This window comes from Epinephelus lanceolatus, chromosome 11 (assembly GCF_041903045.1).
Source record: "Epinephelus lanceolatus isolate andai-2023 chromosome 11, ASM4190304v1, whole genome shotgun sequence".
NCBI classification, from domain to species: domain Eukaryota; kingdom Metazoa; phylum Chordata; class Actinopteri; order Perciformes; family Serranidae; genus Epinephelus; species Epinephelus lanceolatus.
Window position 1 is genome coordinate 12,109,084 of NC_135744.1, and position 24,909 is coordinate 12,133,992.

The 24,909-nt window shown below is 43.8% G+C and overlaps 1 protein-coding gene across 1 annotated transcript; it reads right to left on the reverse strand.

Moving 5' to 3' along the window:
- Positions 1–664: 664 nt before the first annotated feature.
- fgfr4 (fibroblast growth factor receptor 4) lies at positions 665–22,944 on the reverse strand. Its single transcript, XM_033643974.2, has 21 exons — positions 22,268–22,944; positions 19,269–19,463; positions 13,981–14,153; positions 13,713–13,863; positions 13,565–13,615; positions 12,607–12,876; positions 12,027–12,116; positions 11,755–11,921; positions 11,486–11,609; positions 10,415–10,605; positions 10,075–10,213; positions 9,671–9,864; positions 9,358–9,503; positions 8,907–9,028; positions 8,711–8,821; positions 8,301–8,491; positions 5,649–5,771; positions 5,031–5,101; positions 4,670–4,807; positions 4,160–4,265; positions 665–3,711 (listed from the first exon to the last, which is right to left on the reverse strand). The coding sequence occupies exons 2-21, from the start codon at positions 19,354–19,356 to the stop codon at positions 3,535–3,537; spliced, it is 2,823 nt and encodes a 940-aa protein (XP_033499865.2). The 5' UTR covers positions 19,357–19,463; positions 22,268–22,944; the 3' UTR covers positions 665–3,534.
- Positions 22,945–24,909: the final 1,965 nt, after the last annotated feature.

Sequence of the window (24,909 nt, forward strand, 5' to 3'; positions counted from 1 at the left end):
AAACTACAGTCAAACACAGAGAAAAGAAATACAAGACAACAGCTTTCATTACAGATCAGTCAGATATAATCAGGGCTTCACAAATGTACAGAGCAAGTCAGGATGAAGTTGGACACAAATCTAACCAGCATGCTCTGAGGCAATTGCTGGTGATTGAATGTGCTCAGGTCTGGTCCATCTTGAATGAGCTTATTTATGTCTGGTGCAGAGCTACGTATACGGCTCTATTCTACCACCAAAGGGAGAGGAGTGTATGACCTATTTTAGCCCGTTGTCCAGTGTTTAAAAACCTACGTACACGTGTTGATTTTGATGGAAAAGTTGTAAAAGAGTTTGAAGAAATGTGAGAAATTCAAGGTCTATGCAAGAGGTTTACTTAAACAAATTTAACTTATCAAAACTGGCAGTTACATAAAATAATGGGACGGATGAATCGGAAATATATTAAAAGCATGCAACCCAACAAAATGTTGATATCAGCTGCAGGGAGAGAGAAGTAATGAGCATGTGGCCTCGTAGCTGCAGCCAGGTGACCCAGATGAGCTGACGAGCCTCCACTGTTGGCCAGTTACCTCCTGAGAGTCGCTCTCACGCAGCTGGAGGGAAAAGACAGCGAGATCACTTCTGGTTTTGTAGTTTTGTAGAAACATGACACACCAAATGCTTTATTTTAAATTATACTTTATTTCATATAAAAACAAAACAATAAACAAATAAATTAGATATTTCTAAAATAATTCTCTTGAGGAAATGTTTAAGAACGCTGTGATTGTTTACAGTTTGTATCTGGGAGATAACTGGAATGTAAAGACGACAATGTATCCGGACACTTTGTGTGTGGATGTAAATGTAAAAAGAGCTTCATTCCAAAATGAGACACCAACAGTCAGCTGCTGGATGACAGCATGAACAGTTAACACATGAGCAGAGATGATACATGAATCCTTCATTGACAGCAAAGGGAACTGGTTTTACACACAGGGAGATGATGATGATGATGATGATGATGATGATGATGATGATGATGATGCATTTAAAGCATTTTGGAATGCTCCATTTTTTTTTTACAACACATGAAATAAAGGGACCAGAGAGAAATGGAGTGACACAAGGAATGATGCAGGAATCAGCTAAATGAAATGTGTTTCAGGAGAACCAAGGAGGCCGTGAGCTTAAAATCAGCGACATTTGAAATGAATTAAGTTTAATTTCACAAAACAAGACATTTTTTCTGTCTTCTGAGGAGTTTGGTCATTTCCACTCGACTGTCAGTGGGTATTTTGTCTGTGTCTCAATTGTTTCGTCCATGGTCAGATTCAGGAGGTGCACCAGGACTTAGTTGGCATTTTTTACCCCACAGGGGAATTTTCTGCAGCTGGTCCCGGTGCAGTGAATCTGAATCAAGATTTGTAATTTAAAAGATGGTGGCTGTGGGGATAAAGATAGGGGCGTTTGGGGGAGAAGAGGACACATTACCATAATAAGAGCCTCTTCATTTGCACACAAGCCCAAGCTATCCCCACACCACCACCACCACCACCACCCCCACCAAAAACTCCCTCTGGTCCATAGTCACACCCATTAAGCCTGCAAAGCCTTCATTGTCCGGCCAGGCTGCGGACCTGAGGACCCCTCGCCAACAGATTGGGCTGGGTGAAGGGTTACAACCAGACAAAGGAGGCTCCCTCCTCATTCTCCTCTATTTGAAATCAATCACACTGGCTTTCACATTCAGTGCCCCCCTCTCCTTGTCAGCAGTGACAGTGGGCTTGGGCCAGCTCCCCAACAGAGTCCCCAATGCCGAATCGTCAGTCCTCCTTTCAGGTCGAGTCCTCAGCCTGGACACACTGTCTCTGACAAAGCGGTCATGTAGACTGAAAGAGCAAAGCTGTTGTTAGAGGAAGACCAAGTCTCAAAAGTGCACTAGTTGTTTGAACATGTAAATGAGTCTTGTGACCTTTGAGACTTTTCTCAAAACTGGTTTTAAAGGGATAGTTCAGATTTTTTTGAAATGGGGTTGAATGAGGTACTTATCCACAGACAGTATATTACATACAGGAGATGTCAGTCGGCAATGGAAATCACTGTCTGGTTTAAGGTATAGAAGATACTCTCAACATAGCGTACACTTAACTGATACATATATATATATTTTTTGGTGGAACTTTTTTCAGGAGGCTAAAATACATTTTGTTGCTGACCCCTCCACAGCAGTAGATGGCTGAGCTTCCATGTTGGACTCCAGCTCCAGGATAAGTACCCCAAACAACCCCATTTAAAAAACTATCCCTTTAAGAAATGCATTCAAGCTGGTGGTTTTCATCTAACAAGAGCAACAAGAACTGGAACTCCTTCTGGTATTTAACCACAAATTGTTTTCCCTGGTCTGGAGGTCAAAGCAGTTTACAACAAAATGACAAATGGAGGTTTCATTCCAAAATTTCCAAAGTTGAATTCATCTTTAAAGGTCCAATGCATCAGTTTTTGACCACACACATTAGAAGTTTGAGCTGTTGATGGAAAATGACACTTTTGTTTTTCAAATTTGGTCAAAATTCAGGCGTTTACAAAACGTTGACAAAAGTAAGAGCATCTACTGTTAGTCAGTGATGACTCTGCTGCTGGGTTTTAATTTGGGAGATCATTGGAGATGATTAGGACTGAATATTTTGGAGTGAAACCTGAACATGAAGATAGCTGCGACAGGTTTGGCACTTTGAAACACTTGGTTCAATTCTTCTCTCCCTTCGCCTCCAATAACCTTCATTTTTCGTGTCATTCAGAATAATTTATAAAAGGCAATCGTCTTTCTGCTGTTGATATGTACATACAATATTTTAATATTCTAATATATTCACAGGAAATCGTAAATTCAGGCACTTTGCTGCCACTACAGCAACGTCTTAGCACAAGAGATCCTGAGATTTAAGACCGTTTTCTTTTTTAAATAAGCAACACAAAAGTAAAATAATCTTATATAGAGAGATTTATATTTAACAATCAGTTTCTTCTTTTTTATCATAGCAAAATAAATCTTTTTTTTTTTTTGTTAAAAATGTCTTTATCAGCGAGATTTCACGCCCTGGTTTTGGGTTGCGTGAGGAGATCATTGTCCGTCGCCTCTGATGACCACAGAAAGCATTTCGAGGAGTACCAGGGTTGTCTTCTGTTGGGTTTAGTGCCGCAGTTTTCCAATGTTTGCAACTGTTCTTGGGCACAGAGCCAGAGCTGATCCTCCAAAGTACCACATTGTGTTTGTCCTCTTTTCTTCTGCTCACGATGAAATGTTTCTCTTAAAACCTTCACCAGGTGATGAAGCCCACCGGCCTCAGTGCTCCACGTGCTTACATGTATTTCTGTGTGTGTATGAATGCCCATCTATATCTAAGGGCTTTGTCTGGAGTCATAATGGAGGTCCAGTGAAAAAGAAGATAAGTTAACTTTGCAGCAGTGGACCTCCAATATGGCCGCCAGTGGATGTGTTAGTGTTGTGTTTGTGTCTGTGTGTATGCGTGGGTGCCTTCAGTTGCGAGTCTATCGGAGCGCCGTCTTCATGTCTATCCGAGAGCGCACGTCCTGGTAGCCCAGGAGGCAGGGGTCGGTGGACAGGGCATCATGGGTGAACACAGAGTCGTTGTCGGAGGAGCAGGAGCTGGACGTGTCCTCACACGACGGGGAGTACTGCTCGAAGGGCGTCGACAGGTCCAAGTACTGAAGAGAAGGACAGAGGTCAGACATTAGGGATATGTTAGAACTTATCCACATTTAAATGTTTGTAAAATTGGGAGTTAACAGCTTCTCAATGCTTAACTGCTGCCGTTCCACTTTAAGACCATCTTACTGTTTTGATTTTAAACATAAAACTAAAATTTTTTAGTGCAACAACAAATCAATCACACAACTTGTCGACCCCTCTGCAGCCAAACCCAGTTTGATTTTATTTCTGTTGTTTGGAGTTAATAAGGCCTGGATTCTGCTCTGTGTGCATTCACTCTCTGTACTGATGACATCTGGACAGCAGATTGTGAAAAGGAGGAAGAAAATGTGTGTGTGTGTGTGTGTGTGTGTGTGTGTGTGTGTGTGTCTGTGCACGCACATACATGAGTGTATACAGTTTCATAGGAGGGAGAAGGTGTGTGAACGTGTGTTTGAGACTCACCTCGTCAGAGATGGACAGCAGCACTCTGTCCAGCTCCTCCACCAGTTGTTTGAAGGTCGGCCTCTGGGTAGGAACAGCATGCCAGCACTCGCGCATCATCATATAGCTACAGAGGACAAAAACAAAAACACAAGTGTGAAAATGATCTCTGTGATTTAGAAACTCTGCAGTGAGATAAAAGTTTAACAGTAAGTGTTTGTGGACTAAACAGTTGTGGGGAGCTCCAGCGATAACTGCAGAGCTTCAGGAGTTTTTTTCTGTTCTTTCTTGTTTTTAGTGCCCTTAAAATATACATCCTGTCCACAAAATCTTTTTGGGTCAAAGAAATGACTCCATTAGTCCCCTCTACCCCTGGATGCTAGAGTAGAGGTGGAGTTCATGAAAAATGATGTATGCTTTCTATATCATATGTTGCACCATTTGTGTCGAAGTGAACACCACTCTTTCACTGCTGTTACCCAAAAACATCCTAAAAAGAGACTGTTTGGCTGAAGAGGAGTTGCTGCTTACAGTTCATGTGTGCAGTTGGAGGGTTTGTCCATGCGGTGTCCCTCCTTCAGCAGCTTGAAGAGCTCCTCCACGGGGATACCAGGGTATGGTGAGCCGCCCAGTGTGAAGATCTCCCACATCAGTACGCCAAATGACCACCTGAGCACAGACGAGAGGAAACACAGAGTGTTTATGACAGGACACATGGTTAATTTTGTTTAGTGCAGGATACGAGGGTGCACAATTATGTCACTATAACTGAGTGTTTCAAGGTACAGTTTTTCAGAGGAGCTCAGAGTTGATGAGCACCATTTGATCAGGAAAGGTAATAACTTCACAGAACTTTCCTGCAGTGATTCTGAGTATGAGAAGCTAAACTTACACGTCACTCTGGTGTGTGTAGACTCTGTCGAACAAAGCCTCTGGTGCCATCCACTTCACCGGCAGTCGTCCCTGCAGAGCGGACATGGAACACATTTACCACAGCGACTCAACACTTTCCATCATGAACACATTTTTCTGTCTGTCTCACTGTATAAAATTGTTTCGCTCCATGCATGCTCGCTCACAATCCTCCCCCTCCTCCCTCCTTGTCTCCCCTTTTTTTCTAATTAAGTCCCATTAAGCCTGCTGCCAATCAGAGGGAAACATCAGACATCATCTGTCTTGAGGAGTATTAAAGCTGTGAAAGGAACCATGGAGGCTGGGAGGAACCTGACTGGGGGGCAGACATGTTTACAAGCAGTTTTTTTTAATAAATCCCAGCATCCACTTTCACATTTTAACAATCCAAATGTCTTGACATTATGATATTTGATTTGTTCGATCTTTCAGAGGAAATGTTCATGTAATTTCAGAGGTTCAGAGGTCAAATATTTACAAGCAGAACATAATTTAGCTTCACTTTTACTTTCTGTCACTACTGGAAAACAGAAGTTCTCCACTGGAAAGCTACAGGAGCGAAAAACAAACAAAAAAAAGATTCTTGAAAACTACTCACGTTGGTGGTTTTCTTGTAGTAGTCGATCTGGTGGACTCCTCTGGCCAGGCCAAAGTCGGCGATCTTCATCACGTTGTCCTCAGTCACCAGAACGTTCCTGGCTGCCAGGTCTCTATGGATGCACTGCAGAGAGAGAGAGGAAAGACAATTAGAGACTGACACAAACCCTGAAGTGAGCTGAGAGCCGACTGCTGGGTCTCCACATCATGTCTCATTTGAAATGTGGGCTAAATGTGTCACTTTTCTTTTTTCGTTATGTCGCCTCTTTTACTCTGTGTTGTTCTGACCTCTGCTCTCCTTTTGGTAAAAGTATAAACTGACAGTCCTGCCTGAACCAGAAGGTCAAACTTCATCATCAAAGCTTTTACGTTCATGAAATGCTCTTTTGAATGTCGACTTGTGACGCGGCACGTCCTCATCTGTTCCAAGCTGTGGTTTTGGAGCGTCATGTAAAAACATGGAGGTAGAAATGATTCACAGCAGATCTTCAAAAATGAAAAGACTCAAAAGTATAAAGTCAACACACAGTGCCTCATTTTAGTGAACGCTACAAAATGAAAATGTCTTTATATAGAAACCCCGGAGTCTGAAGAAAAAACAACCCCTTTGGGAGGAAAAAAAGAAAGGCACTGTTTGCCCACATTGAATGGATGTCATTAAGTTTATTTTGGTTTTCATTCGAAATAGACGTGGGATTTGTGGGGACGTGCGAAATGAACCAGTCTTGGTTTGTGGGTCTCCCCATAATGGAGGGTTAGTTTCAGGCTCCTGCATTCCTAGGAGGCCGTAGAGCCAGAAACCTGATGCCTACACCCAGACGACGGCTCTGGTGCCTGTTTGCTAACAGATTTATGGCAGCGCTAAAAAGGACAAAGCCCTGCTACGGAGGGACGGACAGATGGATGGAGGAGAGTAAACAGGACTGAAGCTGCAGCAGCTCTCTGCTCAGGAATGCCTGTCTGAGACACCGGCTGGCAGACAAAGAGACGTGTTGATAAGAAGTGCACAGACAGAGAGCATGCTGGGAAAATGAAAGGAGTAGAAACGTGGGGGGTGGGGATGGGAAGAAAGGGACAGACAGGGGATGGCAAGAGAGGAAAGAGAGAGAGGAGAAGGCTGGTGCTGCCATTCATCTGAAGGCCAAGTGCCCAAATCCAAAATAAGACTGAATCACACAAAACTCAATCTGAATCACAATCCCCTTTTTAACGTCTGATATTACAAAGCATTTCACTGTCCTGCTTTGATTATATGGCTCTATTTCCCACCCAGGGATGTGGATTTGTTTCACTGTAACGAGCTCTGATTCGTAAACACTCCTCTTAGGTTCCTTAAGAGCACCCAAAAACCATAAACCCACAGCTGGGCTCACACCAAAAGTATAATTTCTATGTTTCAGAAATCTCAAGTTATATTGGAGTACTGAACATGTCTCTACGCAAGCATGTGGATACTTCTGCTAAAATTAGCAAAAAATACAGGTTTGTAGTTTACAGTAAAAGCTACAGTAGAGCACAAAGAGCTCTGTGATCCTTTTTACTCTCATTTGATAAATCATTTCATCTATTAAATGTCAAAAATCATTTTAAGTTACCAGAACCCAAGATCATGTCTTCAAATATGTTGTTTCTCCAGACTAAAAGTATAAAATGTACTTTATAATGACATAAAGCTGAAAAATGGTCAAATCCAAGATGCTGGAAACACAGAAATTTGGCTTTTTTTAACTTAACTAACTGCTGATTGGATTAATCGATTATCAAAATAGTTGTTAGTGAACTTCCTGTCAGTCAGCTGGTTATTTAATTGAATCGTTTCTGCACTAAATCGTAGTCTCCTGACAAACTTCCCAACTATTAGTGAAACTCTCCAAGCACAAAGTTTACAAAAAAACAACCATATAATTATACCACCAAAATGAAACTGAAACAGTGTTTGACTCGAGGTATACCTGCCTCTTGCATTCATAAGCAGATTTTGAGACAATGGGCCCCTGGGCACAGATATGCAAAGGGCCCCACCACCTCTCCCACACAGGAGCAAGACACACAAGCCCTGTTTAAACTGTCTGTTCAAGGCACAGATATTGTGGCATTATGTCGCCTCGCTGTGCTGTGCATAAGGTGCAATCACAGATGGGGGGGCAGAGGTGTCTTGTCTTTAATCCACCATAGGAGGTAGTAACAGCGCTGAAACTGTGTTTGTAAGAAGAGGTCAGCCAGCAGGACCGGACCATGGGCAGGACTGGTGTGATGTTTTGTGACATGTGCTACTTGTGTGACCCATTAATAGCAGTTAGCAGCTAACTCAAAGAAGAAGAATGGTGGTCGAAAATGACCACAAATTTGGAAAATAATGACTTCCGAGCGCTCCTTACCCTCCGAGCAGAGGATGGTATCAGCTGGCATATAATAGAGATGGTAAATGCTTGTTATTGACATGTTATTCCAAGGTTACTGTTTACAGAATGCTGTCCTAACACTTGAGCCCCTAGGCTTGTGCCCGGTAGGCCCATTCAGTAATCCATCCATGCCACGCTTGCAGAAAAGATTTAGAGCCACCGGAGCTTCAGCTAGTTTCTCAGATGATCCTTCTTCTACTAGTTATTACTAGTTAGTTAAATTAAATTTCTGCCCTATAAAGTGAACGTACCCTTTTAGAAGCCAGGTACTCCATCCCTCTAGCCACCTGGTAGGCGCAGGACAGCAGGTCTTTGAAGGTGAGCTGCTCCTCAGGCACCTTGGTCACATCAAAGGTGTAGTCCATGCCTGGGGGTCTCCGGGCCCGCAGATACTCCCTTAGACTTCCTTTGGAGGCGTACTCCACCAGCACATACAGAGGGCCTGAGGGGGAGCACAAACAAGATGAGGGATGGGGGTTGTTTCTGTTGTTGTTGTAGCCTGGAGGCCCAAGACCACCATTGTTGAAACACTCATTATGTTTAGTTGTTTGTTGAGATTTACAATAACAACAGGACGGTAAGAGCAACCGTTTCACCTGAGCCCCCAGTTGAAGCGGGGTAGGAGATAAAACAAACAATAAAGGTTTCGTCAGACACTCACCATCCTGTGTGCAGACTCCGAGCAGGTTGATGATGTTCTTGTGTTTGTCCATCACCTTCATCAGCTCCATCTCTGAGATGAGGTCTGCCAGATCTTTGTCTGTGGCATCGTCTTTGAAGAAAAAATAAACCTTATTTAGAGACGACTTAAGCTGATGTCTCGTGGTATTCTTGTGCCTGTATCATTTCTCCCCCACCTTTGAGCATCTTAACCGCCACAGTGGAGGACGGATCCGGAGAGTCCTTGTTGATGCCGTACGCCTCAGCTCTGACCACCTGACCAAAGCAGCCTTCTCCTAGAGGTTTGCCCAGTGTTAAACTAGAGAGCGGAAGAGCGAAAGTTAGTGACAATAAGTATGGCCATATGAAAACTGTACAAATCCATAATTTGGGGCTCTGGTTTCTTAAAATATAGGTTGGGTAGAGCCAAAAATGGGCTGCGGGCTTTTTTCTTTTTTGGTCCCCACATGATCCGAGAGCTACGATGTTTAAATCCGTCCCAGAAGCCAAACAAAACTTAGAGAAGAAATATTCTCTTTGCAAACCAAATTCTGTAAATACACCTCTCTCCTGATAATTTCAAACGTAAGAATAGAGTGTACTTTGCAAATGGTGACAGAAGTGATTTTAACTTTGCTGATAACTTACTTCTCCCTGGGGAACTCCCAGTCAGGATCGTAGGGCAATTCAAACTCCATGACTCCAGCCAGCATTGGGGAGCAGCTGGACGAGAGGCGAGCCACCCTCATCAGCGATGCACTGGACTTCCCTGATGAGTTGGACTCCACCGAATACTGAAGTAAGAGATACAGAAAATTCAGCTATCAGGAACGTAAAGAAAAGCTTTGTGTGTGGCCACTCTGAACAGCTAACAACACTTTTGCCTTTGGATGACTCTTTGGTTGAACTTTACCCCAGCCAGTCATAGTAGACAAGTATGCACGATGTACAGTGTACGAACCTGTCTGCGAAGAGGAAACTTGGAGAGCTTCTGAACAGGGAGGGCGTCAAACGGCTCCCTTCTGGGATGAACCTGCATTCGGCACAACACTACGATGACGATGGCCATGATCAGAGCCAGGAAACCGCAGGCATAGATGATGATGTCAGTGTACTTGGTCTCCATGGTGTCCATAGCATCTGCTGCTTCCTCCTCTGTCGGAAGAGGGGGATTTATTTTTTTTAAGTTCCAAGATATCACTCGCGTAATCTTTCGCTGCCAATTTAGAGCCACGAATATCAAGTGTTTTGAGTGTAGTGTAGTTTTAAATTTAAGATAGTCTGTTAGTATTTTTTTGAGTTACATTATTCAAGCAATTTGGTAAAGTGTTTCCAGCACTGTATCATGTAGCCGTCAGTCTTTACCTGAGAGAACGGTGAGCCAGGCCGACTGGTGAGCGAATCCAATTGAATTTCCAGCCAGACAAGTGTACTCTCCTGCATCCTCCATGGTAACTTTGGACAGGTAGAGCACCTCCACCTCCGACATGTTCAGACTTCCGGTCTGCACAACACAGAAGCAGAAAAAGTGATGCTAACAGTTAGTATCAACAATCAATTTTAAAACTTCCACTTGAGGTTTTAAGTGTTGTAGACTATGGTCAGGAAACAAGAAGAAAGAAATTAGTTTGAAGCTGTATTACAAGCTCCAGTCTTTTGGATATTCATCAGCCCTGGAACATACTTTCTCTTAAGTTTGACCAACCTTGAGGACCCGGACGTAGGGCGTCCCATCAGAACCGTAGCGGCTGCCATTCCTTTCTATGTGTTTAAGCCACTGAATGTGAGGCTGGGCGTCGCTGTAGACCTTACAGTGGAACTGAACATCACTGCCCACCACTGCTGTGGTGTTTGCAGGTAGACCGGCCTGCAGGATGGGCCTGTGTGGAGAACGCTCTGTATGGGGAAGAAATCAGAGGAGAGGTGAGCAAAGTTGGCGAGGATGAAAGATCACATCCAGACTCAGAGCTTAAAGGATTCCTCTCTTTCTTAGGGCAACAGTTCAAAGGTGATTTAGGGACATGAAGGAGATTTAACTGTTCTGCCCTCTCACCAGGAGTCCATGCAGGCAGGACAAACGTGGGGGAATCACAGGGCACTGCGGCTCAAGTCATCCAGATATTTGGCCGTTTAACAGCCGGCAAACATGACTGCTTTGTAAACAAACGTCTAAAAATGCCCGGCAGTTGTCACTGTCACGTATAATGTGTTTGCATGCTGGCATACAAGAGCAGGAAATGTCATTTTGTGGATGAAAATCGGTTCCATTAGTGTGGCTCTTTGTCAGCTGGTCGCCGGGCTCCCTTTGATCTGTGGTTACTCTCGCTCTCTGATCTCGTTAGTTGTCTCGTTAGTCTTCTCCCCCCGTCGACGGGGACGGAAACTGACCCCGTGGTGGACGGACAGCGAACAAATGAACAAACAAACCGCAGCCCTCCTCAATCTCCTGTCACAGGTCAGGTAGAAAACTGGTGTGGACGCCTGACCGTCCACATCCTGCCCAGGCGCCCCTGTCAGCCCAGTTATCCCCTCCTTCACACTGGGGGCTTTTATTTGGAGGCATGATGCTTTTTCTACTAGTGCTGACTAATAACTGCTGCTGCTGGTAATACTGTCAGCCAGCTCGAACATCATTTAAACTCAGGTTTACAGAAGAATCTCTTGTGTCTGTTTTGCTCAGTTCAATAATTCAACCGATATCCATGACATGTAAAATTTTGTAACTTGCACACTCTCTAAAATGTGGCCAGACAGTGCTGGATTATCTCTTTCTTACCGAGGACATCCAGGACGTAGCTGTGAGTGATGGAGCCGTATTTGTTCTCCACCACGCAGGTGTAGTTTCCTCTGTCTGAAGGCACGACGCTCTCCATCACCAGGCTCCAGTGCTGGTGTCTCAGCTAACCAAAAAAACAGACAAACAAACTTAATATCAGCGTGACTGAATACTCACTTTATGATCCGGATAACAGGATGAAGCACGAATGACTGAATTGCAACATCACTGAGAGCTTTGCCAGGTAGGAGATAAGAAACTGTTCTCACCTTGATGCCCCCGATACGGTGTTCTCCTCTAAATTCACGTCCATTTTTTAGCCAGCGGATGCTCGGCATGGGGCTGCCCATGGCCGGGCAACGAAACTTCACCGTGTTGCCTGCAGGAACAGCGTACAGCTTCTTCTCCATCCGCTGGGTGTGGGTCCAGTAGGGACCTGCATGGACACGGACCAGCCATTAGTCAGAGTGCTCTGATGAAGCCTGGAATTGGAGTTGCACTAATTCCTCAGGGAACTACAACAGCAACAACAACAACACACCTCTAGAGAAGTAAACCTGGTCATTTTCAATCTCAGCCGATGAGTCCTCCAAGCCGTTGTCCTCATCATCGTCCCCCGACCCCAACGAGTCTGGAAACAAAAAAATGAAGGGAGATGAAAAAACACTTTGTGATTATCTTTGGTCTGTAAAGGTCAGAGAGAACACTGAAATTCAACATCACCTGAGTTGAATGATTCAAACCACAGTTTGCAGAATGGGGGAACAGAGTCGGAGGTAGTAACAGCGTTAAAATGATATAAACAGGACAAGCTGCACAGCTGACTTTTAAAATTTCATTCCGTCTTTCTGATGTCATATTGAACTATGGTGCCAGCTGGGTTATCATGTAAGTCTAAGAAAAGCAACAAATATTCACATTTTAGGAGCTGGAACAAGTGAATTTTAGGAATTTTAAATTTCAAATAATGGACTCGTTGCACTTCAGATGAAGTACATACTGTTGGCTTGTTAACGGCAACTTTAAATAAAAATATTAGCTGAATTAAGTCAACATGATTTGCTTTGAAAACCACAAAACTTATAGCAATACAACCACAGTAAGTGAACAGTGTTGGTTACCTGCCACCGTGATAGTGAAGTTCCTCACAGGCTCTTTGGTTCCCCGGAGAACGCAAACATAAACACCAGAATCCTCATATGTCATGTCTGTGATTTCCATGGTGGCGCCACGGATCTGGATGCGGGGCGTGGGCAGAACCCGGGCTCCCTCCTTGTACCAATTGACCGCCATGCCAGGCCTGGTGTTGGTGTCGCAGCGCAGTTTCAGGACATTTCCCGGCTCTAACAGGAGATGTTCTGTGGTGTCCTCACTCAGATCCTCCAGAACATCTGATGAAACCAAAGAGAACATCGGCACACAAGGCGTCAGCTTTCATTTTCAATTTCTTTTACTCCTTCACACACACGTCATCACTCAGGCCAATCAGCAGATTATTTCTTCATCTCTCCTCTAAAGCAAGTCGCCGTCTCCTCAACTATGACCTTCAACACTTCACCCCCATTATCTCCTCTCACCACAAACACACACAATGAAATTACCATGGAGACCAGGCCTCGACCCAGCCCTCCTGCACACACACCCTCCTTCTCCCTTCATCTTTTTGTTCCCCTGTGGATTACTGTGGGACCGAGAGTGACCGAGCTAACACTGCAAACTCCCTCCTCAAAAAAAAAAAAGATGAAGAAAAGGAAGGCTGAGGAAGAGAGGCTGAAGCTAATGAACATGTTGCAGCGTGACAGTGGACAGAGAGTAAATCTGAGGGGCGGTGAAGGTTCATTGGAGATCTAAGTGAGCGACAGGAGGAGAGAAGTTTATTCCAGCCTGGGGAGGAGGACACACCCACACAAGACGGCCCTCAACAGTTTGTATCATCTTCTCTCGGTTTTACAAACGTATTTTTTTACAGGAGTGGCTTAAAATCCTGGATCGACCAATGACAGGGATTACAACTACAGCAAAAATAAATTTCACGCATTTGCACACAACTTTTTGTCCGGCATGAGGGTGTGAAGTTACCTGAAGGAATGTCTGCAGCAGTCAGGTCCACAGTCTGAGAAATGATCGTACCTGAGGAGGGGCATAGTTGAAATTCTGTGATACTTGGTCTGATAGATGGATGAAGCTTAAACCAGAACAAGTAAAGTGTGATCATTAAGTGTCTTACCAGGCAGGACCTCCAGCCACGCCGTCTGCATGGCCTGCACTTTCTGTCCTGCGTGGGTGCTCTCGGCCATGCAGATGTACTCTCCTGCATCCTCCAGCGTGATGTTGGACAGATGCAAAGTGTTCACCTTGGATGCGTTGCTCTGCAGGGCCTGGAGGGCACAGAGGAAAGATCACTTCACCATCTTCAACACCATGAAGAGAGAATAAAACTTACAGTCTGAGTAGAGCATGACACTGTTTGTATCTGTCAGCTGATCTTTTCTCACCGTCAGAGCCCTGAGGCGAGGCGGTCCTCCCTGGATGACCTCCGTCTTCAGCCACTGCACCTTGGTGGACACAGGCCGGTGGACTCTACACACCAGCTTCACCTGACCACCCACCACCCCCGTGGTGTTTTCTGGGTAACCTGGCACGATCAGAGGCCTGGAGATCCGAAGATCTGGGTAACAAAAAGGAGGGTGGAGAAAAAACAAGAAAGATTAGAAAAGAAAATCAGTCATGATTCAAGAGTTCAAGAGAGTCACGAGGAACTTTTTCCCTCTAAATGATTCGTATCTACTAAAATAACAACCCTGTATAAAGTGGAAGTTTTGTGCTGTAACTTTTCATTATGAAGTAAATGTTGATTGCACAATGTAATGACTAAAGAATAATGACACCATCTGTGTTCAGATTGGTTCCCTATAAGCCCCACTTTGCACTGTACAGTTTGGTCTGCCGTCAGGGTGCCGTGCAGTGAACTTCTGGGGATGTTTTTGTCCCCAGATTTTGCTGCGAAGTGAGCGCTCGAGAGGAGGAGACACAAGAGAACATTATCTTCTTTCTTCCGCTTAGAAGCAGTGAATTTAAAGCTCACAGATACTTAATACGACACAGTCTCTGGCTTTTGTCTGCTATCTAATGTCAGCACAAAAGCCAGAGACTGTGTCGTATTAAGTATCTGTGAGCTTTAAATTCACTGCTTCAAAGCGTTAGAGAAAAGATAATGTTCTCTTGAACCTGAATACATTCGTATCGAACAGCCAAATCTGATTCGACTGACATAATTCTGAGTCGGTGTAGCCCTTATCCCTGGTTTCAGAGATGGCGGACAACCAAAGTAACTCTGTAAACCCTGTTGCTAGGCTCAGGGGGAAAATGTAAAGCAATCTGGTTATCTTTGCAACAGCAGCACCATTAGCAATGCCACTTCGTAAAGCTTGTTGGGGAAAAGTTGAAAAAATGTTCTGTTTCCACTTTAAAGTAACCAGATTCCTGGTTTCATGTCATGGATCTGTCACAGAATAAAGGAGTCAAGAGTCTTAATAAACTGCTATAAACCTCCTTGGTCTGATTGCCCTTTGAGTGAATGAGACAAAATTTGTGAAACCACGTCCTTACAGTTTCAGTTTACCTCTGAAAGGTGCAGCAACATAAAGTCCCCCGTGTTCCTGAGCTACCTTTGTCATTTAATTCCACCAGAAACCTGTGATGGAGCGCCCTGGCAGCTACTATCGTGTCACCATCAGCCACAGTGCCATCCATTCAGAGGGTCACTCGCCGATTCATGTGCTCGCCCACTCACTTGTTAGAGCATATGTGCGCCCTGGCTGGGGACCTCGCTCACTCTGCTCAGTCACTCAGAACGAGCAATTTTCCAGGGCAATTTTCTGTCTGATTGCTTCCTGCGAGCGCTTAGTGAAAAGGCAATCTGTTCGCTTGTCAGGCGTGAAGTGCTGCCCGGAGTACAAGCAGAGGTAAAGCTTTCAGGAGCAAACACACAGTCAGGACCTTGTAAGTGTAAAATCAGTAATGCTGATTGGTCAGAGCAGCCACAAGGAAAACTAACTCAAAGCAATGTCTTGATGGATGGTTTTAATAAACACTAACTGTGTCCACTGAGTTCAAAATATTAGGAGATCCCAACATGCCGACACATCTTCATCTAATGGAGAGGACTTGAACTCAGTAAAACAGTCGGCAGTAAATCACAGAGATGAGCACACACACTTGGAGCCATGCTAATGAACTTGCAGAGACAGGGACGGTGCCCCAGAGTTGAACTCGCGGCAGAGTGTGAATTGTCACCCAGAGGCGAGGGGGCAAACAAAACACAACACAACACAAACAAACCGCTCGGCCTGTGTGCGAGCCAGCCATCAGCCTGCCGGCTGGGATGGCAGAGGAGCAGAGGAGAGCGCTCAGTCGGGACAATGAGGAGTCTCATGCCCTGACCCGAGAGCAGAGCAGCAGAGCTACGGCTCCATTTTAGAACCACAAAGCTACATGGTTAGTTCATGCTTACATTTTTTTTGGCCAAATGTTGAGATGTAAAACAAAGTTATTTGATGAAATATCCCAACTTTAAGCTCAGAGTTGGTTATGAGTGTTTCTTATGGACATGATGTGTACAAGGACCATAAGAAATGTGAAAATCCAAGAATCATTTCTGTTTTTACAGTTATTTCTGGCTTTGATAAATGAAAACTGAAATTAAATCTGTTTGCAGCTTTGATTTTAAGGAGCTGAGGTAGCTCTTTATTTTACCTCCCTGCATTAGAATCTATAGAAAGTATAGAACAATTAATAAACTATTTAACAATTCTAACTCCTCCTGTGAAGCACTGATAGAGACATGTACAGATAATGTACGGTTAACAATACTGTTTGGTCATTATACTCATAAATACTAACGCAATAGAAATCCTTCTTCTCTATTCTCATGACAACTGAGGCAACGAGAGGCGACTGTGAGCTCTGACAGAATTCTAATAAGTGGACTCTGAGTTAGGAATTGCTTCTCTACGGTTTCAACGCTCCGAAGCAAAAGATGCAAAAGATGGCGAACGCACTGTCTTCTTGATGTTGTGAAGTCAAACTTTTAATAGCGTTGTTTTATTTTTGTGATTCTGTTTAGGAGGAAAATGTATTTTAATCTCTCATAAAGGAGCAGTGTGTAAGATTTAAGGACAATTAGTGGTGTCTAGTGATGAAGATTGTAGATTGTAACCAGGAGGTTTTTACTGGGAGCCAAATTATTTGCAGAGGTCTCTTCCTCTCCAACACACACAGACCAGGTGACTTAAAGCAGGTAAAACACTGAAAAAAGCAGGTTCATGTTAAGAAATCAGTGTTTTTGCTACTCTGCTCATCAAAGAGGGGCTGCTAATTGTGAGGGCTGATGCAAAAACACAATGATTCATATCCTCAGGTGATTATACACTAAAGAAAACACACATATTATATTATATTCCATTTCTGTCAGAATGCTCCCTGAACCCTACACACTGGACCTTTAAAGGCACAGGACCAAACAAGCCAAGGACTTAAGTTGCTGACCATCTTTTTAAACTTTGACATCATCTGTGTACATTTCCTGTTTGTATATCCCCTCTGTCTCTATAAAAGCAGCAGCAGTGAACAGACAAAAGCTTCACTCAGACTTTTCTATAATCTGCAATGATGTGGCGGAAAACTCGACTGAAATTTTTTTCCAGGGGGTAGAAGGAAAAAGAACATTGGACAAGTCAGATCCCTGCATTTAGCAGCATGCGGTTAGTAACGTTAGATGTATAATTATATTTAGCAACATGACAGGAAACGCCCCGCAGGCGGAGAAGACTATAAAGAGATTAATAAAAGCTTTGTCAGATGAAATGCATTCCTTTGAAAAAAGATGTTTGTCTTTCAGTGTTTCTTCTTTTCCATCCTGAATGTAAACTATTTTCTTTGTGTCTGAAACTCACTCTGCATGGTATCAGATCAGATCCACTCTGTCAGGAGTCTGAGCAGTGCATTGTGGGTCCATTTGACCCCTCAGCACCTCCTCTCAGCTGGACCCGACGCAAAAGAGAAGTTCATCTTTAGCCTCTTTTACACTGCCTCTTCAAGGCAGGAATTTCGTACCGTTATTGTCGCCTCGCTGTTCTGTATAAAAGGTACACTCGCAGAATATGGGAACAGAGATGTCAAGCCTCTGAGCCAGGAGCAGAGGTAGTCATGTCGCTCCAGCTCCGATTTTAGACAGCATGTCGGCGTCGTAGAATCAAAAGAGGTGTGGCGCAAGTGACATGTAACCCAACAGTGTTGGCCTCCAGTGTTACATACAATGTACGCGTTGACAGTGCTTTATAAACAACAACAATGGCCTAACATGATAATAATGATCATCTACTGTCCCTCTTATGTGGCGGCTGATCTTGTCCTTTGATTGGAGGGTAAGAAGCTCCCGGACATCATTGTTTTCCCATTTTCAGCTGCTGTTCTTCTTTGAGTTAGCTGCTAACTGCTAGCAGCTACTTTTTGAGTCTCCTGCAGTAGGTTGCATGCATAACATGGCATCAAAATGTCACACCCGTCCTGCCGACTGTCCCTTTATACAGACATTATTTTGGAGCTACCTCCGATGGCAACTTCAAGGCAAGACAACTCTGTCCCCCCATTCTGCGATTGTACCTTTTATACAGAATGGTAAGGTGGCATATTGGTGTGAGATTCCTGCCTCGAAGAGCCGTATCAGATTGCTTCCACACATACCACCAAAAAACATTCTTCCAGTTCATTCAGTTGGACAGTGGACAGTTCATTCTCGCAATCACAGAATCACAGATTTGTTGAGACTGTTTGAAACTCCAAAGCACCAAGATAAAAGTTACAATTCTGCCTCCACAGCTGCGACCTGCATGTTTTACGACCTTAAGATCTTTCGCTCATCAATCCTGGTTTGACTCTCTGCTCATCCATCTTGTAAGTAAACCTGAGAGGTTTTTTTTCTGTGCACCTCTCCACCCTCCTGCACATTGTCGTCTGAACAAGCAAGCCCCGGCTGGCCTCGCCGGGCCCTGAAGTACAAAGTGGGGCCACGGAGACGGAAAGAGACAGCTTCTGTGCTCGATGCCTCCGGGGCAACAATCCACTTTGTCTTTCATCAATCTCCACACAGAAATTGTCACTGAGTCCTTTAATCCACCTTAGAAATCATCACCTAGTTCACAGCAAAGGAGAAACAACTGATTTTACTGATTGTTTGGAACAAGTACTCTGATTACACCTTAACATTTTAATGGAGCTGACAACGGCTGACTTATTGCACTGGCTTCTGTTTGTAAAGCATCAATGAAAAGCTCTGCACCCCTCCTCCTCCTCCTCATCCTCTACAGCTGGCACACAGCCAGGCAGATTTACACTTCCGAGCCTCAGGGCCTCTGACGGATCAGGTAGCTCAGTTTACGGCAGCAAAAACACTGAGTTTTTTTCCTCCTTCACTTCATCCAAGACTCGACTGCAGCCTCTGTCATTTTTCTTGTCACCTTGACTTCCTCTGTGGTCACAGCTGCCAAGAAACTGACACTTTCTAAGAAGGGAAAGTGGACTGAGGCACAGAAACACACTTTTTTCTGAGCAGTTAAGTGCAAAAGAAGATGTAATACAATCAGATTTCCACAAACGTTTCAGCTTATACAACACAAACCCCCAAAGATAAGGAAGGAAACTTTCTGTTAACCACCTGATAAAGACGTGATTTCAGTTTCAGGCATCATCACCTGCAGAAAACCAAACACAGCTCAGGTCCTACCTTTGGTCCTACCCTCGTCAATGGCCCTGGCTGAGACTTTGTCCATCAAACAGAGCAGGAGAACGCAGAATGTGCAGATCCTCTCCATCTTCTTTACGTGTGTCCTCTGGTTGAAAAGGGTAGAAATAAACGCCTCACACTCCGGCCCCTGGCATTGGAAACTCCAGAAACCCACAAAGTCTCTAAATCTGAACCCTGCAGATGCAAACAAACACAATGGGAGACAGTTATCTGTTGGTCAGAGACTTGAGGAGATCAGGCTGCAGAGACACAAACTTCTCTGTTCAGTGTTTTAACCAGGTGGCAACAAAACACACAAACAGTTCAGACAAACAGTGAGAGAGCCTGTTTTGACCGCGAGCAGCTGTATTCTTAACCAGATGTCCTGCTAACTGTCCCACTCGCCGGCCTCACATTGTCCAGGCTCTCCTGCGTCATGAATAAGGAGCAGGGCTGTTACCGCCTGTTGTTTGTCAATGGATGGCCTGGCTCAGTCTGCCTTGGGATAATGGGCCCTCGCTAGGAAAACACTTGAAACCTGCCAGGAAGCTACAGAATCTGAAGGAGCGGTGGAGAGATTTGACTGGCAGCTGATGAGACCTCAGGTGGAAACACGACAACAGGCAGCAAAATAATCAAACAGGTGACTTTAGGGAGCATCGTCTCCTCACGCTGACTGCAGAGGGCACGTGTCATACCTTAAATCTGAGCCTTTTATATCAGTGTTTTCAGATTTGGAATCAAGGCTGGAAATGATACCTTGTTCCTTTAGTTTCAGGAATATAAATCAGGCTTGCTGCTCACTGCTTGGTCCATAAATTGTCAGAAAATAGTAGGATAAATGGCAATAATGTCTAGTTTTGTCTCACCAACAGTCCAAAGCCCAAAGACAGTCAGATTATTGGGGAATGTTTGTTACTTATGAGGGGGGAGGGGGTGGTGCAAAAGGTGGGGTGGGGGGCATGTCAAATAATTTTTGAGTAACTGGGGAGGGACTTACACCATTTATCACAGCCAGCAACTTTTAAAACAGAAATTATCATCTGGTTTTCAATTTCCACCAGTGCTTGGACGCATCATGTACAATGAACACTTCTGTCAGAAAAAGAAATCAGAACCGAATCTGAGTTTAAAATAATGATATTTCATCAAAATCTGTTTCTTCTGTGCCTCATTTAAAGTTTGGCCAAAAATAAACTATTTGCATGAACTAACCAGGATTCGCTTTTTTCAACTCCAGGATTTCTTCTTCAACTTTTAACTTTCAAACATCAAGTTTTCAAAATCAGATTACGTATTTATGATGGAGGGGGGTTATGCATTTTCCATCAGTCACTCAAAATATCTGTAGCTTCGTTGAAGGTCAAAATAAAATAGATTTTTTTGTAAAAATGAAGTCACACCCCAGCCCTCCTCTGATAAGTACAGTATTATTACAGAAGACACAAACCCTCCGGATTATGAAGTTGGAGCTAAAATCAGGATCTATTTGACACTTTTGCCTTAAAGGTGACTAAAAAGATCCCCCAAAATTCTTGATTCTTGTTTCAGCTCTAACTTTAACATGTTTTAACCCCTTTAAAGCTGAATAAAACATGTTTAACTGCTGAATAGATTAATTGTATTTAAGTTTACTGATCTAAACAAGAACAAATTTAATACACAAACTTAATACAAACGTGTGTCTCTGTTAAATGATCCAAATACCTCAGTTCCATGAGAAAACTGGATTCTGCCCTTATTACTGATGAAGATATTATTAATAATTCAAATATAAGTACAACACCGTCCCATGAACTCATTCTGCAAACAAACTATTAACTCTAACCGCCTACAGCAGAAACACTAAAGGAATAATGCAGTGATTTTGCTGCTGCGAGTCGGGACAAACTGCGCACAGGCGCCAGACCCTGGTGCGTGCGCTCCATGCAGGCCGCGCCCACACACACACACACACACACACACACACACCCACCGTTTAAAGAACCAGCCTGCTGAATGAAACGTATTCTTTCTCAATTAAGGACTGGAAAAAACTTTTTTCTCCTGCTGCTGCTAATTCCGCTGGCACGCTGCCTCGCTGCTGCAGCCAAAACACTTCTACTGTATTCTACTCTCCAGCCTCCAAACACGAAAACACTGTGGAGGCTTTTATTTTTTAATGTACTGCATATTTCTGTCTCATAAATCTCACTTAATAAAATCTGTCGTATGCGCTATTAGTCTCAAACAGTCCTTGTAGGAGAACCTATGTGAACAAGTTACTATTTTTGTTATGGCCTACAGTTATATTGACTTGCAGGGTCACATTGTTCAGTCAATCAGCAGTCAGTCATCCTGGGATCACTAGAAGAAACTCAAAAATAAAAGCTTTTTAAGTAAAGTTTGACCTTAAATGTGCGTAAAATCGATCCAAAAATCAGAGGATTTCCTCGCAGGAATGTCTGATCAGAACGGACATCACGCACAGGCTCTTAAGCTTAAGTTTATAAACTTAAGTTGGATCAAACTACAATTTAAAGTGTCATTTTAATTAATTTAATTTGTGTGATTGCTGTGATTTGTGGTCTGACAGGAGTTCAAACTCCGCTCCGAGCGTCTTTCCTCCTGACAAATAGTCCCAGTGTGTGTGGAAGGTTCAATGTCTAATAAGTGACTTGTTTTGGATCTGTGCACGCTGCAAAACAAGTTAAACTTGGCCTCATGAAAAGCTGCAGATTCTTCCCTGTTTAAAATGACAAATCGTGGATTTACAATGCAAATGAGCGATCCTGCTCGGTGGAGAAATAAACCGTCTTGTGCCTGAATTCAAGAAATGCGCCCTTAAATTATGTGAAATTAGATTAAAACAACTGGAAAATAAACTTCAAGTTCTCTTATAAAAAGATTTGAGGCTTCAGGTTATTCAGTGTGAGGCTTCTGGTCGCGATCTGAGCAACACTCCGCCGCTGTAAATGAATGAAACAAACCTCCAGCTGTCTCAGTCTGTATTCACCAACCTTTCCTCCCGGTCTGATGACTGGTGCCGCGGGGGAAGTCACTCCTTGTCCCGGTCGATAAGAGTGAATATTGAAATCCTCATTTGGAGCTCTGTATCCTTCACCAAAAGCTGTGCCTGAGAGCGGCTGTCGTGTATCCGGCTGAAAGCGAAGTCGAGCTTATAAATCCATCAAAAACAGCCCCGTGGAACATGAACGACAGCTGCCGGGCTGTCCTGGTAACCAGGGGAAGAGCTGCGATTCCCCTCCTGGGCAAAGTCCACTACAGCCGGCCGCTCAGAGGGCTAAATCCATGGAGAAAAAGAAAACCAAACACGGAACGTGAAAGTGGATTTGCGCGACTAATAATTCTAAAAAGTCCTTTCTCGGTTTAAAATGTTGAAAAAGATCCGATGGTGCGAGAGAATAAGAGACACAGGGGCTGATAGAGGGTGACAGAAACGTGTCTCACAGTTCAGAGTCCCCTCTTGGTCAAACTCTTGGGTAACTCTCTCCGTGCGTCTTTACGCACACGCTCTCCTCTCCTGTGTGAGTTTATCCCGGTGAGATCTGCCGCTCAAATGTGGAGCTCAGCCTCCTCAGTCCGTTTCTCTTCCACAGCAGAAAGACACTGCGTCCGTCACACACCAGCCCTCCTCCAACACTGCTGCTCTCCGGACGGCAGCCACAACAACAATGGTCTGAGAGCGGCCAGGGGAGCAGGAGGGAGGAGGGGGGGAGGGGGAGAGGGGAGGGGAGGGGTGCGCTTCTGTTACCCCCGCACTAAAAACACCCCCATCCCTCCAAAGAGCTGGCAAATAAAACCCAAGACCCTCTGCCTCGCCCTCCCTCCTCAAGCTCCTGCAATCACAAGTTACCTAACTCTTATTTTTCTATCATTCTGTGAGCAAACTGCACTTTTTAAACCATCTCCTGCAGTGACAGAGCACGTGCCAAATCAACCACATAAATCACTTTTTAAAAAAAATGAAGCCTCATAATTTATTGCAGGCTAATTGTCCTTTATGCAAACAGAGCATTGAGGCAATTAAGTTGCTGCAGTGAGTGAATGCTGTGAGCTGCCTCCATGTTTTAATTGCATCAGTAAAAGAAGAGGAGCGCGTAATCTCATTAGCTGCAGCCGGAGAATCAAGATCAGCGCTGTGTTTATCAGCTCAACACTCTGATGTCTCCCCGCATGTTAAAGTTAGACCCTGCTGCTCTTTGACTCACAAAGAAGTAAATAAGAGCAAGACGTAGTTGTGTGGTGAGATCCATGAGAGGAGCATACAGGGGAGGTTTAAAAAAATGATAGCGACAATAAAGTGATAAAAATGTGAACATGAGATCATATGAACTCACTCACTCATTAACTTCTGCCTTTTTGCCACTCTTCAGTTTAGTCTGCTGGCATTTAATAAAAAGTTGAAAACAAGGAACAACACATCTCCATCTGTGTGTCAGTTTGATCCTGATGCAGAGCTGCTCAATCCGTTTAAATCCAGAGGAAAGAAACAAATGAGTCCTTTTAATATCTACATCCTCCATGTATAGCTTTAACCCTGCAACTTGGAGAACCAGAGCAGGAAAATATTCAGTTTCTGCATCAGCAACATAAAGTTCTGTCAGAGGTACAGACTACTGGTGTTTTCCTGTGATTAAGTGAGTGGGAAAAAAATAACATAAAAATGATGATCTGTTTACTGCATGATGTCCAAAGTCAGAAAAGGTCAGGACCTTTGTGACTCTGTTTTTATTCTATGTTGTATCACCAGGAAAAATGTTGGCATTGGACAAATCTACAGATCTGTTATTATGGAGTGGATACTTTGAAACTTTACTAGGCACACAAAACATTTGATTAAGCAAAGAAATAAGATGCATCTGTAAAAAACAACTACTTGACATGCCACTCTCCCCGCTGGACAAACACTGATGGATCACTACAAAACACCCACATTTGGTGCCTAAAAATCCGATTGAAACACAGCTATGATGCTTAAAATCAAGTGGTTTTGTTGTTTGTTGGTCTGGAACAGCAATCTGCAGCTTTGCAGGCATCTCAACATCCAGCCTCTCCTCTACCTCCTGATGACAAAGTCAGCTCATATATTATGCCACTTCAGAAATGATGAAATGATGCACATGAAAGGTCTAAATATAATGTCACTGTAGTTTGCAAAGCCTTCCCAGAGGAGTGAAGGCCATTAAAGCCCTGAATTTGGAATCACAGGTGCATGTATCACATATGGGTGTCCACATACTTTTGGCTATGTAGCATATCAAAAACTGTGGAACAAGCAGCCGTCTCTCTGGATTTATTTAGATCTACAAATTCACCTCAAACAATACAGAGAAAATTATGTAATTTGACCACAGTTGGTTTGAAGCCACTCAGCTGACCCATGACCCACAGTGGTTCAACTCAACCAGTAAATTCATTTCAGGATTGTTTTTGCCTCTGCAGCACAGTTTTTACTGTGAAGAGAGACAGGAAGTGCTGGTGAGAGAAAGGGCAATCACAAGCTACAAAGGTCCTGGCCCAGACTCAAACATGGTTATGTGATACCTGCTTCAGCCGGACCGAGCCGCTGGGACGCTCCAAGAAATGTTTGACTAAAGCTAAAAAGCTCTGCCGGCTTCAAAATAAAAGTTCCAAAAAT

Coding starts and splice junctions, on each gene's coding strand:
- fgfr4 (XM_033643974.2), bottom strand. CDS start 19,356: ATGGAGAGGATCTGCACATTCTGCGTTCTCCTGCTCTGTTTGATGGAC. Junction 11,610..11,754: donor ACCGTATCGGGGGCATCAAG/GTGAGAACAGTT, acceptor TTTTTTGGTTAG/CTGAGACACCAGCACTGGAG. Junction 4,266..4,669: donor TCCAACTGCACACATGAACT/GTAAGCAGCAAC, acceptor TGTCCTCTGTAG/CTATATGATGATGCGCGAGT.